Genomic DNA, 18,839 nt, shown 5'->3' on the forward strand with positions numbered 1-18,839 from the left:
GTGACGTAGATAATACAGAGAAAGTAGTTCCTTGCCAGAAGAGTCCAATATTGATTTGGAATATACAACTGATGCACCTAATGTCTTAAAATAGATGGTACACACAGTTTTCTTCACTGTAATGCAGAGAAATCTTTAGATGTTTCAGTAAAATTGCATTATTTAGGAACAAAGGAGACGACTCACCAAAAGGCAGAAGTGCTGTGCCGTTGACAGGTACACGAACAAAAGATACATGCTTTGCTGGCTTTCGGAATAAAATTTCCCTTCTCAAGTTTGTAGGAGAAAAACAAACACACACACACACACACACACACACACACACACACACACACACACACAGCACATGCCTGTCTCCCTGCATTCTGCTCAGTTGACTGCCAGCTCTTTCCTGGCCCACTGTGAGTGTAGTGGAGTGAAGTGGTGGTGCAGGGTGGGATGGGGTGGGGTGAAGGATGCAAGTGGTAGGATGCAGGGAGGGGATTGTGGGGCAGTGTGTAGCAGTTCATGGGAGGGTGGGAGCAGTCTGTGGGCTAGCTAGGAGTGCAAGTAGAGGGGGCAGTTGGCAAATGGCTGTACATGCGATTTCACAGATTAGGGTATGAGATGGCAGCACAAAACTACTTGGCACGTATTAGGTGGGGGTATTGGGATGGTGAATGGTGTGTACACACACACACACACACACACACACACACACACACACACACACTAATGGGTGGGGGGTGGAGGACAGCGAGTTACCTTATGTTTAGGACAGAGAGGTTACAGGAGCACAGGATGTGATGCAAGGATAGCTCCCATCTGAGCAGCTCAGAAAAGCTAGTTCTGGTGGGGAGGATCCAGATGACAAAATTTGGTTGTAGCCATTTAAATCTCGCATTTAGTGCTCTGCTGCATTTTGTGCCACAGGGTGGTTCACCCTGCTTCTGGCAACACTTTGGCAGTGGCTACTCATTCTAGTTGACAGCTGGTTGGATGTCATACCAATGTAAAATGCTGTGCAGTGGTTGCAGCAGAGCTGGTATATAACATGGTTGCTTTCACAGGTGTCCCCACCTCTGATGGAGTAGGTTAAGCCTATGATGGGACTGGAGTAGGTGGTGCTGGGTGGGTGAATAGGGCACGTCTTTTCTGCAAGGGTATGATCCCTGTGGCATGGGATTTGGGATGGGAGTGTCATAGGGGTGCTATGGGATGTTATGGAGGTTGGATGGGCAGTGTAACACCATTGTGACTAGTTACAGTGCTTCCACCGAATAATGTCAGCCCTTATTGACTGACACCTGCAACCAATTGTCTAAAACATAGCCTCCCACATTACAGATACCAACCACTTCCTGCACTGGTTCTCTGCCACTCCCACACCCTTACCTTCCAGGTCCCTACTCGTCACTGTACATGCTACCTCCTTATTCACCAACATCCCTCTTGCCACAATTGAACACTAGCTCTCCCAACACCCTGCAGTTTCCAAACACACCACTTCATTCCTCATACACCTAACCAATTACATCCTAACCCATAACTACTTCATATTTGAAGGGAAGGCACACAAACAAATTCGTGGCACAGCCATGGGACCTGCATGCCGTCCTGTTGTGTCATCCTCTTCATGGGACACCTAGAGGAAATATTCTTAGCTTCCCCAAACCCCAAACCCCTGGTCTGGTTCATGTTTACTGATGACATCTTTATAATCTAGACCCAAGGCCAGGACACCTTATCCCCATTCCTCCACAGTCTCAACACCTTATCTCCCACACACTTCATCTGGTCCTCCTCCACCCATTGTGACACCTTCTTAGATGTTGATTTCCTCCTCTCAGATGGCTCCATCCACTCCTCAGTCTACATCAAACCCAACAACGCTACCTGTACTTTAACGGCTGCCACCCTTTCCACCCTAAAAAACCCCTCCCATACAGCCTGGCCACCCATAGCAGATGCATCTGCAGCGATGAGAACTACCTAGCCCAATATGCTGAAGGCATCACAAAGGCCTTCGCAGACAGGCAATGACCCCCAGACATAATACACAAACAGATCTCCTGTGTCACATCCCCAGACACACCTGAACTTCAGATCCCTCCCAAGAACCAACCACAAAGAAGCACTCCCCCTTGTCACCCAATACCACCCAGGACTGGAACAACTGAACCACATCCTTTGTCAGGGCTTTGACTACCTATTATCATGCCCTGAAATGAGGAACATCCTAACCAAGATACTTCCATCCCCTCCCAAAGTAGTGTTCTGCCGCCCACCCAACCTTCACAACATTCTAGTCCATCCTTGTGCTACTCCCATCCCTAATCCCCTGCCACAGGGATCATCATGCCCTGAAATGAGGTACATCCTACCCAAGATGCTTCCATCCCCTCCAAAAGTAGTGTTCTGACACCCCCCCCCCCAACCTCCACAACATCCTAGTCTATCCCTATGCCAGTCCCATCCCCGTCCCCTGCTACAGGGATCATACCCGTGTGGAAGACCCACATGCAAGACCTGTTCCATCCACCAACCCAGCACGCGCGCGCGCGCACGCACGCACGCACGCACGCACACACACACACACACACACACACACACACACACACACACACACACAAATTTCTTATGGCATAATTCTGTCTGATAAATTCTGCAAATAATCTATGTTACTAACACCCCCTCCCCCCAGCCCCATCACTGATGGGCAAATCTACAGCTTTTAAGTGAATCTCATACATTGTCAACTTGCAATTTTACATATTCATAAAGTGTTGTCAGAAATTTTGTAACTGTAGCTGAAAGATAACAATAGTGATACTGGTTTACTACATTTATACTGGAAGTATCAGCAGCATGGCTGATTTTCTCATAAGCATTTTGTACTCCTTGCAGGTTACAATGCATATTTCCAAGAAAATCGTGTGGATTTGGTACATAAACAATTCCCACACTGTTACTGTAATGATTTGTGGAAGTGGAAACTATGCTTGGTTAGAGCCATTAACAATTAAATCTTCTTCCTCAAGAGAACAGTGAATGTCGCATTACATGAGGGTGGATTGAAAAGTTCTCAGAATCACAACGAGAGGTCAGCACTAGCGCAACAAGTTGTTCACATGATACTCATTGGACTGTTGTCTGTAAACACATGCCACATCAGTGCTCTTGGAAGAGAGCTGTGGTGGTGATATGGCTCTGTTGTTGTTCCCGCGTAGTGACTTCATAAAGAAACGTATGAAAGCAAATGACATTCATGCCGATTTCCAGAATACACTGGGGGCTTTGCTCCTTCATTACAACTGTTGCCAAGTGGACAAATGAATTTAAATTTAAATTTGGTCAAGGCAGCTTAGATGATGATCCACGCAGTGGTCAGCCAAGATGTGTCACTACTCCAGAAATCAATGCAAAAGTGCACAAAATGGTCATGGATGATTGCCAGCTGAAAGTGTGTGAAATTGCTCATGCTTGCCAGATGTCATCTAAAGGTGTATATCACATTTTAAGTGAAGAATTAGAAATGAAAAAATTATCTGCAAGATGGGTGCCATGACTCTTGACACTAGACGTATTGGAACAATGTTTGGCCCATTTTAGGAGAAACGACCAAGATTTTTTGTGCCAGTATGTGACCACAGATGAAACTTCGATGCACTACTATACCCATGAGACAAAACAACAGTCAAAGCAGTGGAAACATGCTGATTTTCTGCCACCAAAGAAAGCAAAGACAATTCCTTCAGCAGGAAAGGTCATGGCACCAATGTTCGGGGATACGAAGGGGATTCTGTTTGTAGATTATGTCCCCACTGGGTAAACAATTACTGGAGAATACTATGCTAACCTCCTGAACAAATTCCAACAAAAGATACACGAAAAAAGGCCAGGTTTAGCATGAAGAAAGTTATCTTCCATCAAGACAATGTGCACCCGCATACATGTGCCGCCGCCATAGCAAAATTACATGAACTGAGGTATGAATTGTTGCCACAGCTGCCTTATTCACCTGATATGGCTCAATCAGACATCCATTTTTTCACAAAACTGAAAATTTTTCTTGGTGGACAAAGATTCGTTTCAAACGAAGAACTGATAGCTGGAGTTGACAACAATTTTGCAGGCCTGGAGGAAACTCACTTTCAAGATGGGATCAATGCACTGGAACACTGTTGGACCAAGTGCATTAATCTACAAGGAGGTTACATTGAAAAATAAAAATAGTTTCAGTGCTGTAAGTACTTTTTTTCTATTCCATTCCGAGAACTTTTCAAACCACCCTCACATCTGAAAATGCAAGTGAAGTTCACATAGCTTAACACAGGGTGTGATTACTTGTGACGAGGAAGTGAGACAGAACTGTACTGAATGCATATGCTTGATTACTGATCACTGATGGTATGGTACACTAGCCAGACTGAGCGTAATATTTAGGTGGTTTTTTACACTTGTCAAATGCCACGCTGGTTTCTCATTTCCATCTCAAGTACATAACATACAAACAGTTAAAATAAGAACACATACAGAATGTAGTTTACACAGTTCACAAACTACGAGGACTATCCAGAAAGTAACAGACATTTTGATCTATTGTGGTAGTGGGTGGGGCTGCATCTGCCATCTTGATGCCACAATGTTTCTAAAATCAGCAAGCATCCAGCCGTGGTAGCATGTGGTTGTGTCTGCTACTTTGCTTTCTGTGATGTGTTAAAATGTGCACTGCAATAGAAAATCCCACCACGTATGAGGCGCGTTCTGTGACTAGGCTTTTGTTGGCAAAAAACTGCAAACCAACTAAAATTTATTGTGACCTTTGTGATGTGTATGGAAAAGAAATAACGAGTGAAAATTGAGTGAGCCAATTGTGCACTGATTTTAAAATGGTCCTACCAATGTTCACAGTGGGGACCAGAATGGTAGGACTAGCACAATGACCGATGAACTAGTGATGAAAATCAAAGACAGAATTTCTGAAAATCCTTATTTCGCAATTATGGAACATTCACATTTTCCCAAAAATTTCATGGAGTTTGGTGCATGAAATTGTAGTGGACAAGCTTGATTACCACAATTTTTGTGCTAGGTGGGTTCCCAAAATCCAATTTCAAGTGGCACATTTCTACAGATGGTACTGACAAACCTGTTACAATAAAATTTCGTTTTTGCATATTGTTAATTTTTTATTAATGTCTGTTACTTTCTAGATAGCCCTTGTATTTACTATTAGGCTACTTCACATTTATAGAAACAGAAAAGGTATCCAGCCAAAGCATCAAATAAAAATTATTGCGATATAATGGTCATGCGATTTCCGGTAGTTAACAAACCCAAACACAGACTGCACAGACAACGAAAACAAAAATAAAATGTATAGAAGATATCGCGTTCTCAGTTAGATGACACACAGCCTAACATCTTAAATAACAATATGCTGGTCATCATTCTAGACTTTAGTATGTTTACATGCCCCTGCTGTTTAAAAAAAATTCTCACTGTTCTGATCTCTTAGGAAGGTCTTTGCCACACTGATTACTACTACTAGAAATTACACCGTAGGGGATTCTCATTAAAGAGTTAGCAATCGAATTTTTCTAACCTAAGAATTCATTTCATGTTGTATCAGTATGTTTTACTCATGTTTATGCTTATTTTCTGGCATCTTATGACTTCTGTTAAATGTATAAACAAAAATTGCCTATACATTGGTGGGATCCTCTCATTCACTGATCAGAGTGCTCTGGCCCTCTTTTTTAATCTTTCCCAACCTACCCCTCTCACTACCCTGAGGAAGAAACTAATTGTTCTGAAAGCTATGACAGTGTTGTATACTTTTACATGAGTATCAGTGGTCCTGGCAATGCTTCAAAACTGCTAAACATCTATGGGAAATCCTAATCTCCTTCCCCCCCCCCCTCTCTCCGCCACCTCCACCCCCTCTCTCTGTCCATGTCCTCTTCCCCCCTCTCTCTGACCTTGAGCCTTGTTTATTGTTATTGCCAACAAAGCCTTGACTGGGAATTGAAGTCGCTTAAAATGTTTGAGTAAATCAGTAGGAATCATTTGTATATGGGGTTGCGGGATGTCTCCTTCTGCTACATCACTGAGGACAGTAGCTTCAGTGACAGTATTTTGCATAGTTTTAAATAAAATTTGTCTAATGGTGTAAATTCCCTGACATGCCTACACTGTGAAATCTTCTATGTGGGAATGACCAGCAACAAATTGTCCATTCACATGAACGGACACAGGCACACAGTGTTTGTTGGTAATGAGGATCACCCTGTGGCTAAACATGCCTTGGTGCACGGCCAGCACATCTTGGCACAGTGTTACACCATCCAGGTTATCTGGATACTTCCCACTGACACCAACCTATCAGAACTCCGGAGACAGGAACTTGCCCTTCAATATATTCTCTCTTCCCGTTACCCACGAGGCCTCAACCTCCGCTAATTTCAAGTTGCCGTCCCTCGTACCTCACCTGTCACTCAAAAACATCTTTGCCTCTGTACTTCCGCCTCGACTGACATCTCTGCCCAACCTCTTTGCATTTACATGTGTCTGCCTGTGTCTGTATATATATACATGTGTGTGTGTGTGGGGGGGGGGGGGGGGGGGGCACGAGTGTATATCTGTCCTTTTCCCCCCCTAAGGTAAGTCTTTTCGCTCCCGGGATTGGAATGACTCCTTACCCTCTCCCTTAAAACCCACATCCTTTCGTCTTTCCCTCTCCTTCCCTCTTTCCTGATGAAGCAACCTCGGGTTGCGAAAGCTTGAAATTTGTGTGTTTTTTATTGTGTCTATCAACATACCAGCACTTTCTCGTTTAGTAAGTTACAGCATCTCTGTTGTTTATAGAAATATATATAACCTGTGCCCATCTTAAATTTATTAAAGTATCATGTAAAGATTTGAAGTAAGATGATCAACAACTTCTCGAGATGTTTTGGTAACAATGTCTCCCTGTTATACTTTATTAGTAACGTGTAAACATTTTAAGTATATCAGCCAAGAACTTTTTGAGATCTTTGGTAATAACGTTACACAACAGCTTGTGTTTATATAGTAGCATAGATATCAGCAGTACTAAATTTTTTGTCCTACCTCATAGTTTTAGTTTTCTCAATTGATTTTTTTGTTTTGAAACACAGATTGCATAGACACAGATATACAAGTATTAGTAACATACCAAGGCAGCATTTCTGAACATCTCTATTCTTTTCGTCAACATCTCCTGACAATCTGGTTTAAGAGTTTTTGCTGGATCCTGGAGTACCTCTTGTAAACACTGGACATCTGTAAAATGTAAAATTTGAATTAGTAAATTAAGCTGGAATTTGCAGGTCTGTTGTTTCACTACAATATCCTCAGCAGAGTGAATAACTATTCAGATGCTTCCAGTATTTCATACATTTTGTCACAGTTATTGGAGATTCTGGTTTGTGTTTTATGTAGGAATTATAGCTTAATGGCTCTGGTCACATAAATCTTATGTTCTTACATGTACATATATCTTTTTATAATTACTAATGAAACAATTACACAGCAACAAAACGCCCTTTTACAAAAAACTACATTTCAGCTTCCCTATTTGACCCTCTCTTCTATAGTTACTGCATCAACAACATGAACTGCCTGATATAGGAGGGAGCAACAGACTGGTGCAGCAGCAGTTCTCATTACCAATAACTTTTTAATATATCTGTAGCCACAATTGAAATGTAGCCAAAAACCTACATAGACAAGTACACAGTATAACAAAAAGAACCACTTTTTTGAAATCCCATAATTTTCTCCCATTGTGACACAGAAGTTCGAAATTTGGCCTGAACATCACTACAGCATTCCTCCGTACTGTTGCAAAACATGGTACCCTGCAACATCACCCACATGCTCGGTATGTACTAAAAGAAAGCCAGAGCTCAGAAGCTTATATGATGCGTATCGTGGCTTAATGGTGTCAGGGGATGTGTCACACTATGGGGAGGTTGTCACACCTCCCCTTACCCACATCTCCACTCCTCCTCCTGACACTTCTGTGACATGTGTCAGAACAGCGACATCCAGCATTAAAAATGTGCACTTTTCTTATGGGTGGCCAGGAAAACATCCTGGATACACCACTGCTCAGAGATGAGACGAAAAGGCCTAAAGATGTGTTACAGGACATAACTGAATCCATCCCTTCCCTCGAAGCATTTCTGTTCACATATTTCACAGCAGAAAACGACAGTCTGCATCTGCAGTGCGCAACAGTACAATGTTCTTGACAACTTTTGACACTGCTGCTTTCCCAGCCCCTCCCCCAAGAGATCCAATTCTTCGCTAAGGGCATCATGGGGTTTCAACCCATTGAACATGATCTCACACCTTTGGAGTGTAGTTATGCAACCACTGGGAACTGTTCAAAATCATACAATGGGATTTAGACATAACCTAAAGCAGAAGAGGGTGTTTATGCTTTTCCATATATCCTTTTTTCACACCCTCCTGTGGCATGTGCACAGCAAGGGTGTGCGACGCTGATACACATGTGAATACAACAGCAAAGGATCCCTCTAATAAACTCCATTCAGCAACACTCTTGATGCCACCTGCGCGCACCTTTGTTGGGCACTTTAAAAATGTCTTTGTAGAGAGACACCCATCCACCGATCCCTACCCACCAACAGGACAGGTAACCCTCTCTACACTAGCAGCTGCACATGAAATCTGAGACATGGCATTTTATTCACACATGTTTCAATAGTGTCAACTTCATAATCCCCTCACCTCCCCACCCACAAACCACAGGACGGTGAGATGAAAAAAGAAAGATGAAAAGGGATAGATAAACTTTTCTGCTTCATATCATGTTCAGATTTATTGAATGGTTCTGAATGGACCCTAATGGTTTCACCTTGTACAGTAAGAAAAAACTATGGTCACCCTACACATTCAAGGTGTCATATCGCATTCAATGGGGTTGCAGCCCTGTGCAGTCCTTAGAAAAGGATTGAATCATCTGGGATGGGGGGAGGGTTTGTCAGCAGTGTCAAATGTTGTCAAGAATGTCATCCTGTTGTACATCAAACTGCAAACTGTCAATTTTGGACACAAAATGTGTGAAAATGAACACCCCAAGGAATGGGATGGTTTGATTCATGCCCTTTATGACACATCCTGAGCCTTTTTGTGTCAGTTCTGAGCAGTGCTATGTCCGAAATGTTTTCCTCAGTCACCCATAAGAAAATGGCATGATTTTAACTCTGTGCACCATTTTTCTGATCCCCACCCCCTCCCTGGTCAGTGCAGAAGCATCTGGAGAAGGGGTGAGACATGCATAAGAGGAGGTGTAAAGACCTTCCCTCTGTGTGATATTGGGAGAATACATCTCACAGAAAATTGTGAGTTCTGGCTATTTTTTCACATGTATCGATACCTTACTGTTTGAAGTTTTACTCGAGGGTAATGTTACAGGGCACAACGTTTTTGCACCACTGCAGAGGAAGGTAGGAGGCACTTTCAAGTCAAATTTTGTACTTCTGTATCACAATGGGGGAAAAAATGACTGGACTTCAAAACAGTAGCCCTTTAATCTTGTTGCACAGTGTACTTTTGCTGCCCTCAATCAGAAGGTACTTTACTTTGTATATTCGCATTGGAGATGATAAGCCCTTGCTTCATTCGATCTGTGAACTGATATATGAAACCAGTTGGAAGTAGTTATAGAGATACTGAAAACAGTGGACAGTCATCCTGATTCTGCAACCACAAAGCTGTCATACACAGCTTACGGCAATGGTTAGGAACTATATTTGATGGTGTTTCAAATGTCTTTGTAATATTTCTCAATCTACTTTGATGCATTACAGGAACAATAGGGTCATATATTGCTCTAAAGTATAGGTTGTCTGATGGGTGGGTACGCAAACTAACAGAGGCACGTAACGAGACAGTTAGCTGCTGTATTGTTCATATGAGAGAGAGAATGGCTGATGTAGTCCATGTAACGTCCTCTATTTATCTGATTGGTAACCTCTTGGTGAGCATCACCTTGTGTGGTTTTTGATACACTTTAACCATGCCATTCCTGCACACCACGACTCATCAGTTCCGGCTATCTATCTCCACACCTTGAACATTCAATGGTGGAGTTCCAGTCCCCATCCAGCCATTGTTCTGTGATACGAAGAAAGAATTGTCACATGTGTGGAGCAGTAGTGACTTCTGCACACTGTAGGGAAAAGATAGCTATGGGTGTTGGTGGTGGTGGATGTGACTTGCCCATGGCAACTGATTTTGGCAACTCATAAGTCATTTGATTGGGCTTGGCTGTGGCATAACAGTGGACCAGGATGTATTTAGATTAAGTGGGTGGGAGAATGCTGCTTTGGGAGAGGTTGGAAGAATTTTCCTCATTTCAGAGTATGATGAAACGTAGACAATGCTCTGGCAGGGGATGTGGTTAAGTTGTTCCAATCTGAGTGACATCGGGTAATGGAAGGATGGTTCTGTGCAGTGGTTGGTGGTGTATCTGGATGATTAGAAACATCTGTGGACACGGCACAGAAAATATGTTTATGGACTAGATTTGAAGGACAAAAGCTTGTCTGTGCAGGTCTCAGTGAGACCTTGAGCATACTGGGAACAGGACTACTCATTAAGGCAGTGTGCAGGTGGCTTCACTGTATGGAAGAGACACTGCTAAGTGAGGAAGAAATCACAGCTATTGCACTGGAGGTACTGTTGATGGTTGATGAGGTCTAAATGGATGGAGATGTTGGTGGAGCCCTGGAAAATTTCCCCTCAAAGGATTAGTTGTAGTTAAGGATATATCTTAACTGGTCAATGTATAAGGAATGAGGTAGTGGGTATGGGGTGGGCAAGACAGTGGGAGATTTACTACTATAAAACATGGCTGTGGGAGATATCAGTGTACAGGGAGGTGGCATTGACAGTGGCAAACCAAGGATACAGGTGGTTGGTTGGTTTAATGATTAAAGAGAATAAACTAAGAGGTCATCAGTCCCACTTAGCTGGAATAGGTAAGTCAACAAAATTACATAACAAAGAAAGGTCTAGTGTGTGAAACCCATGGAAAGAAAACCTCAAGATGTACCGAATGTCAATAAAGCTGAGAGACAGAACAAGGAAGAAGAAAAGGGGGGAAATGAAGGAATGAAGATAAGGTGCCCTGTTCAGGGAGGAGCCAAAAGCCCCAAAAGACAAAGTGTGAATGGGGACATATCACTCTCCCCCCTCCCCCCGCCCCCCCACCACCACAACTTACCAGAAGCACCCCACCCAACAATACCCAGAAATGATTTGTGACATGGACAGGCAACAGAACCACAGGAAAATGCCAAGTCAAACAGAACATGTGAGGAGGAGGAAAAAGAGCAAAAGCATGGGTAGGGTGAGTACTGGGGAAGACCACCAAGCTCAGACAGATGTTGCCCATTTGGGGCGGAGGGAGCAACAGGACATCCTGCCAAACCCTCAATGGGCTGACAAAGCTGAGGCGCCTACTCTTAGAGAGGTTGGTGAAAACCCCCTTCACGAATAACCCACAAAGCCAGGTCCGCCGCTGAGGCATCGTCTGCTAACAACAGGGTAGTGAGTCAGGAAAATCCATTGTAGCACAGAGAGATTAAGAAAGTCCAGCTAAATGTGGACTGCTACCAAACAGGCACCACAGTGAGAGTGTGATGGATCCTTGTGATGGAGGAGATGGCCACGAGTCAGCCAAGTGTGGCCTATGTGGAGCTGGCAAAGAACGATAGAATCCTTGCGATAGGCCCGCATCGAGGATCTCCACAAATTCATGGTCTCCTTAATTGCCTGGGTTTTGTTCATCGAAGTCAGAGTATGCTACTCCGTGTTCCAAATCCTCAGAACTTGACACCATAATACCGATCCAAGGTCCAGCGCCAGAATACTGATCTCAAGAGGTGGTTTTCCAGTAGCCAATTTGGCCAGCCTGCCAGCAAGTTCATTCTCCGGGATCCCAATGTGACCAGGGGTCCAGACAGGGACCACGGAGTGTTCACACTGCTTGACAGCAAAAAGGGAATCCTGGGACTAATGGATGGTGAGAGTAACACTGGTCAAGAGCTTGCAAACTGCTCAAGCAGTTGCTATAGATGAGGAAGGACCACCGATGCATGAACAGATATCCTCAAGAGTATGACAGATGGCTACCAACTCTACAGTGAGAACACTGCAGCCATCTGGCAAGGAGCAGAGTTCATTACATCCCACGTGGATGTAAGCAAAGCCAGCATGACTGGAAACTATTAAGCCATCAGTATAGACTACTCCGAATCCTGAAACATGCCGAGAATGGAGAAGAATTGACAGTGGGGGGCCTCAGGTGGATCTGGATATTTCAGACCTTGTCAGAGTTCAAGACAGAGCTGTGGACGGGGATGCACCACGGTGGTGCACATGAGTGGAGCTACAAAAGAGGCAGTAGAGCAGAAAGCTGGAGTTCTGAAAAAAGGGACAGGATGTGGATGGTGACCACAAGTGAAGACCTGGGCTCCCATTGTGGGAGGTGGATCTCTGTATCTGGAAACAGGAAATAGTAGTTTTGTGTGCTCCAGGGTGCAACAGATGTCTAACGCATAACCAATCAACTATTGTTGGTGCAGAACACACAACAGTGGGACCCCTGCTTCCGCTAGTAGGTTGATCGTGGGGCTTGTCTGAAATGTGCCAGTTGCCAGCCGTATCCCAAATGGTATATTGTGTCCATCATCTGTAATGTTGGAGGTGCCATCGACCGGTAAGCAAGACACCCATAATCTAGAACAGACTGGGCCAATGCTTTGTGGAGCCATACCACAGTAGAGCATTCCATGCCCCAGCTGGTACTGCTGAAGCATCGAAGAGCACTGAATTGTGACTAACATGTCTGCTTTAGTTGACGGAGATGGGGCAGCCATCTCAATCAGGCATCAAAGACCAGTCACAAGGAACAATGAGAATCCACCACACTGAGGTGATCAAGGTACAGATTCAGATGGGGAAGCACTGTATGGTGATGGCAGAAATTCATAACACATGTTTTGGCAGGTGAAAATGGGAAGCCATGAGCAGAGCCAAGATTGCACTCTATGTATTGCTCCCTGCAGTCTGTGTCCAGAGGAACCAGGCATGGCCTGCACCTCAATAGGTATGCGAAGGGGAGGCTGGCAAAGCTTATAGGTGACAGTGTAGTGGGTGGTGGTGGGATCACTCATGGAAAAATTCCTGTAGTAGTTGGTGTTACAGCTGCACCTTTTTTTAGATTGAAGTCAGCTGATAGATATACCTGCTAAAAGGAAGTCCCTCTAACTAAGGGCTTCCAAGTCGAGAAGGAATTAGTATATTTCATCAAAATATAAGAAGCATTAGAGATCAAGTTAGTGAACTGCTTATAGATGTTGACTCTGAAATTATTGGTATGTTGGAGCACCACTTAAATAATTTGACAATTCAGAGGCTTCCTTTACCAGGATACAGATTAGCTGGCTGTTTTTCAAGGAGTTCCTTGTGGGGTCGGGAAGTATTCCATTTGAGTCCATAGACATATCACGGCACTGCACTGAACAGATATTTGAATGATGTGCGAGGCAGTTGAATTTAGTGAAACTAAACTTCTAATTGTTGTTGTTTACAGTCTGGAAATAAAATAAAATCAGAAAACTGAAACTAATCACAAAATTTAGCCTTCCATAATTATGTGAATTTATTTTAATTAACTTGATAGTTCCCAGCCACAGAAATCCATTTTGTTTTCATGTGAGGTGAGAGTTGTAAACAAGGAGGAAACATCAAAAACACTAAATGTAAACAAAGGAGAGTACCCTCCTCCCCACTACAACTTTGACAGCTCTGTGCATTCATTCACAAATCTGGCATCTTGGGTGCAACACAAAATTTTTTCCGGGTAACATCTGGCTGCTTGTTGCTCTTGCTGATACAGCTAACAGCAGAACTTCAAGCAGCCACAAAGAGGGAGAAGGTACTGCCCATATGTAACAGAACTGCACATGTGCATGTGCATGAGCCCGCTGTCAATTGCTCAAACAAACCTGATGTAAACTGTTGTGATGTCAAGCTCATTGGAAGCAGTTTCTTGTTATGAAGTTTTACATAGCCTTCATCCTAACGCATTTAGCACATTTTGCTGTTGGCAGATTCTTGTGTGGGCACTGTGTTTGAGTGAGAACAGTGTGAGCCAGAACAGTTCACACACTCAGGTGGTGGGGTGCAAATGACTCTTCGGATAGAGAGGGTGGCCACAGTTGCTGCAAATAGGATTCGTGTCACATTGTGAAGGCACGTGACCATAACAGAGGCATTAGAAATGGTGAATGGGGGGTGGGGTATAAGGCTATAAGTTGCAACAGTAAACCATAGCCCTGTCTTTTTCCGGAAGGGTACCTCCTCAAAAGCCAGAATCAAAGTGCCAGTGTCAATAAGATTGCCCTTACGACTTCTCTGGACTCTGATGAAATGAACACCATGCCATGCTAGATTAGTCCCGGTTCCTGTCAGATTGAAGGAGGAGGTCCCTATGGAAGGTAACACCCTGACTCGTACTTAAGAAATTGTGAGGAGTGAAGTTCACTGGGATGTCTCCTAAGTGTTTGCCAGCACAAAGAGAAGTTGATTGACTGGGAGAAAATGTTTTAATCATTAGGGAAACAGATCACATCTAACCGAGTGAGTCTACTTCACCAAATTTTCTGTGTGTTCGACTAAAAAAGAACAGTTTGGTAGTGGTGAAAGTCTCCCCACCCGTCCTGAAACAAACCAAGTAACAGGGAAAGGATTTCATCCCAAGCCGGCTGGCCTGGCCTGCCTCCCAGGGGGTGACCAGAGAGGGGAGGGCTGAGGCAGCAAGAATGAGAGCAGACAGAGAACTTTTCCTTTTTGATGAGACAGTTGAAGAAGAGTGGTCAGAAGTAGGAAGCTTAGCATGCTTCACGTGCAAAGCTTCCGCCCTGGTGTCACCCACTCCGATCAGGGGCTCGCCCCACCCAGCTGCAGCAAGGGCCTCCTGACACGGCAGTCATTGCTGGGAGTTCTAATTCCCCGAAAAAGATGAGCGACCACTACTAAAGTGCGCGTCATATATGTTGGCGGCCGAGTTTAGGTTCGTTCTGCGCATCTGACGTCACAAAACACAGTCAGCCAATGAACAGAGAACGACGTTGCCACATCTCGACTGCAGTGCAGAGCATGGACGAGTGTCTTCAGTTTTAGAAACGTAATAGAACAAAAGCAATGTCTTGATAGCAGACATTCTTTTATAGAAAGTTTGGAAAAAGCTTTCTTTATACCAATTGCTTCATATTCTATTAATTAATTAAACCAAACAAGCAATAAGACTCCTAATTCAGGCGATAGCAAGGAAAGGTGTTTAATCACTCTCACGAACCGCTTTTTCGCAATAAAGAACAGCGGTAACTGTATATTTTCTATTGTACTTCGACGAAGTGTGAGTAATTCATAGTCATACCAACAGTGTTTGTCAGTACTTTGCGTGACGTGTTATAGTCCTCATGGCGTTATAGAACCAGATGAGGTGCGTTAGCGTAACAGTTAAGGTGTTGGGCTACTACACAATAGGTTACGAGTTCAAACCTTATGTGGTGCTTAATATTTTCATTATTTAAAAACAATATCGAAGTGCCTTACTTCACGAATTATATTCGTTTGAATGCAATTTTTTGAAATTTCTAGTGCTTTGTCTCTTCATTAACCCTTTCGCTGCTGCAGACACGTGCTCTCCGCATTCCGCGCTGTGCGCGATTTTGTCATCACCGCACTGCTCGCCTGTGCAGACACATGGCGTTCCCACTGCTTTGACACACTTATCATTCGATTTCACAAAAGCTATTTGGCCCAAAAATTTGATTTTTACACGTCTTCTTGACTGATACCTTCCCCCCCATAAATGACTCAATTTTGTTTCGATGTTCAATGCAGTTATTATGCAGCATTAAATGTAGTAAACCATTGCACGAAATTTTGAAGAGTTTGCAGAGGTAGAAGTCCATAGCGTATACTTTCCGAATGGTCGATTTTAGTTGCCACAATATTGAGAATGAAATGTGGACAAGATACCTAAATATCATATAAAATTTACTGTATAACAATATCTCATTTAATTTAAGTACGACATAGGTGTCGTATGTAATATTGAGAAATATTCCGTCTTTCGCGACTGTAATAAAAGTATTATTTACACCGGACGCGTTTGGCTTTATTTTAAAGCACTTCAATCAAGGAAAGGTATGGCACATACACAATGGTACTCATGTCCTCTTTCTCGTTTTTGTTCCACAGTCACAGTTTTACCAATGTTACTGAAATATATTCCTTTTCTGCAACTGTAATAAGGGACTTATTTAGACGAGACGCGTTTATCTCTTTTGAAGCATCTTCAGTGGACAGTATATTGTCTCCTCCATTGCCAAGTCACCTTTCGTAGTTTTGTGCTGCGGTAACACAATATTCAACGTTTGTGTTGGCAGATCAGTGTTTTAGCAAATAAATGATGTTTGTGTGTGCCACACACAAAAATTATATTTGACATAGCTCAGAGCACTTCTCTGATAGACGGTCTATTCAAGTCCTAATGTTTTTGTAAGTCCACAGTTTTGTTTAATGTATTTTGTCTACTTCCTTTTGATTGATTGAAGTGCTTTAAAATAAAGCCAAACGTGCTCAGTGTAAATAAAACAGTCGCGAAAGACAGAATATTTCTCAATATTACATACGACACCTATGTGGTACTTAAATGAGCTATTGTTATACAGTACATTTTATATGAAATTTAGGTATCTTGTCCACATTTCATTCTCAACATTGTGGCAACTAAAATCGACCATACGGAAAGTATACTCTATGGACTTTTACCTCTGCAAACTCTTCAAAATTTCGTGCAATGGTTTACTATATTTAATGCTGCATAATAACTGCGTTGAACATCGAAACAAAATTAAGTCATTTATGGGGGGAAGGTATCAGTCAAGAAGATGTGTAAAAATCTAATTTTTGGGCCAAATAGTTTTTGTGGAATCGATTGATAAGAGTGTCAAAGCAGTCAGAACACGATGTGTCCGCACAGGCGAGCAGTGCAGTGACAAAATCGCGCACAGCGCGGAATGCAGGGAGCACGTCTTCGTAGCAGCGAAAGGGTTAATGCGGCTGTGGTTGCTTTACTTCATGAACTGCGCGCTCCCCCCTACACGTAAGCTTGTGAACTATGCTATACTATGGCGCTGCTTCTATTGGCGCATGCGTCGTGTGCAACTGGCAACGCAGCAATCTCCCGCGTCTGGGTGGGCATGCGCGAGCCGCCAAGATAAAAGAATTGAACTATAGGCTTACACAAGGTAATGGCAGCTCAGGTACCAGAAGTGCAATCCCTGTGTTGTCAGTGGGCTTGGCAAGATGGATAGAAAGCAACAGCCCCACCACATGGACTGGCTACCATGCTGGTGACTTGGCAAGGGAGGGCGGACGGGGAGGGGGGGGGGGAGCAACGGCGGGGAAGGAAAGGAGGAAGGATGGAAGGGGGAGAGCAACCTGCACCAGAGACGCTAGGGAAGGAGTTCTTCTTCACACGGTGTGTACTATGGAAACCATTTAAAAATGGAGGTACAACCCAAGAGGACCAGAAAAAGCAGAGAAAAAAGGGGGGGGGGAAGGGGGACAGGAGTGGGAAGAGCTCTAAGATGGGAAGGAGCAGATATGAGGAAGAGCTAAGATGGGAAGGAGCGGATATGGGGAAGGGCATGCAGCCTGGGAGAGAAGAAAGGCTACAATAGCTCAGCCCCCCCCCCCCCCTCCCTCCCACACACACACACAAAAGTGCTGCAGGTTCATGTGGAGGGCGGGATTCAGATGGTACTGGGGTAAGATGGTGAAGAGCTGATGATGAATGTGGTTTGCGTCCTTGATATACAGGGTGTTACAAAAAGGTACGGCCAAACTTTCAGGAAACATTCCTCACACACAAATAAAGAAAAGATGTTATGTGGACATGTGTCCGGAAACACTTAATTTCCATGTTAGAGCTCATTTTAGTTTCGTCAGTATGTTGTATCACATTGGAATGAAGCCTCGTCCGTAAAGAGAACATTTGCACTGAAATGAGGATTGACACATTGTTGGATGAACCATTCGCAGAAGTGTACCCGTGGAGGCCAATCAGCTGCTGATAGTGCCTGCAAACGCTGTACATGGTACGGAAACAACTGGTTCTCCTGTAGCACTCTCCATACAGTGACGTGGCCAATGTTACCTTGTACAGCAGCAACTTCTCTGACGCTGACATTAGAGTTATCGTCAACTGCACAAAGAATTGCCTCGTCCATTGCAGGTGTCCTCGTCGTTCTAGGTCTTCCCCAGTCGCGAGTCATAGGCTGGAATGTTCCGTGCTCCCTAAGATGCCTATCAATTGCTTCGAACGTCTTCCTGTCAGGACACCTTCGATCTGGAAATCTGTCTCGATACAAACGTACTGCGCCACGGCTATTGTCCCGTACTAATCCATACATCAAATGGGCATCTGCGAACTCCGCATTTGTAAACATTGCACTGACTGCAAAACCACATTCGTGATGAACACTAACCTGTTGATTTTACGTACTGATGTGCTTGATGCTAGTACTGTAGAGCAATGAGTTGCATGTCAACACAAGCACCGAAGTCAACATTACCTTCCTTCAATTGGGCCAACTGGCGGTGAATCGCGGAAGTACAGTACATACTGACGAAACTAAAATGAGCTCTAACATGGAAATTAAGCATTTCCGGACACATGTCCACATAACTTCTTTTGTTTATTTGTGTGTGAGGAATGT

The 18,839-nt window shown here is 43.7% G+C and overlaps 1 protein-coding gene across 1 annotated transcript in view; it reads right to left on the bottom strand.

The window, feature by feature from the left end:
- LOC126162948 (Golgi apparatus protein 1) overlaps positions 1 to 18,839 on the bottom strand; it is a 166,426-nt gene that overhangs the window by 3,921 nt on the left and 143,666 nt on the right. Inside the window, exon 15 of the mRNA XM_049919782.1 lies at positions 7,181 to 7,287. Within this exon, the coding sequence (XP_049775739.1) occupies positions 7,181 to 7,287 (107 nt within the window). The remainder of the gene's footprint in view (positions 1 to 7,180; positions 7,288 to 18,839) is intronic.

Source organism: Schistocerca cancellata, chromosome 2 (assembly GCF_023864275.1).
Source record: "Schistocerca cancellata isolate TAMUIC-IGC-003103 chromosome 2, iqSchCanc2.1, whole genome shotgun sequence".
NCBI classification, from domain to species: domain Eukaryota; kingdom Metazoa; phylum Arthropoda; class Insecta; order Orthoptera; family Acrididae; genus Schistocerca; species Schistocerca cancellata.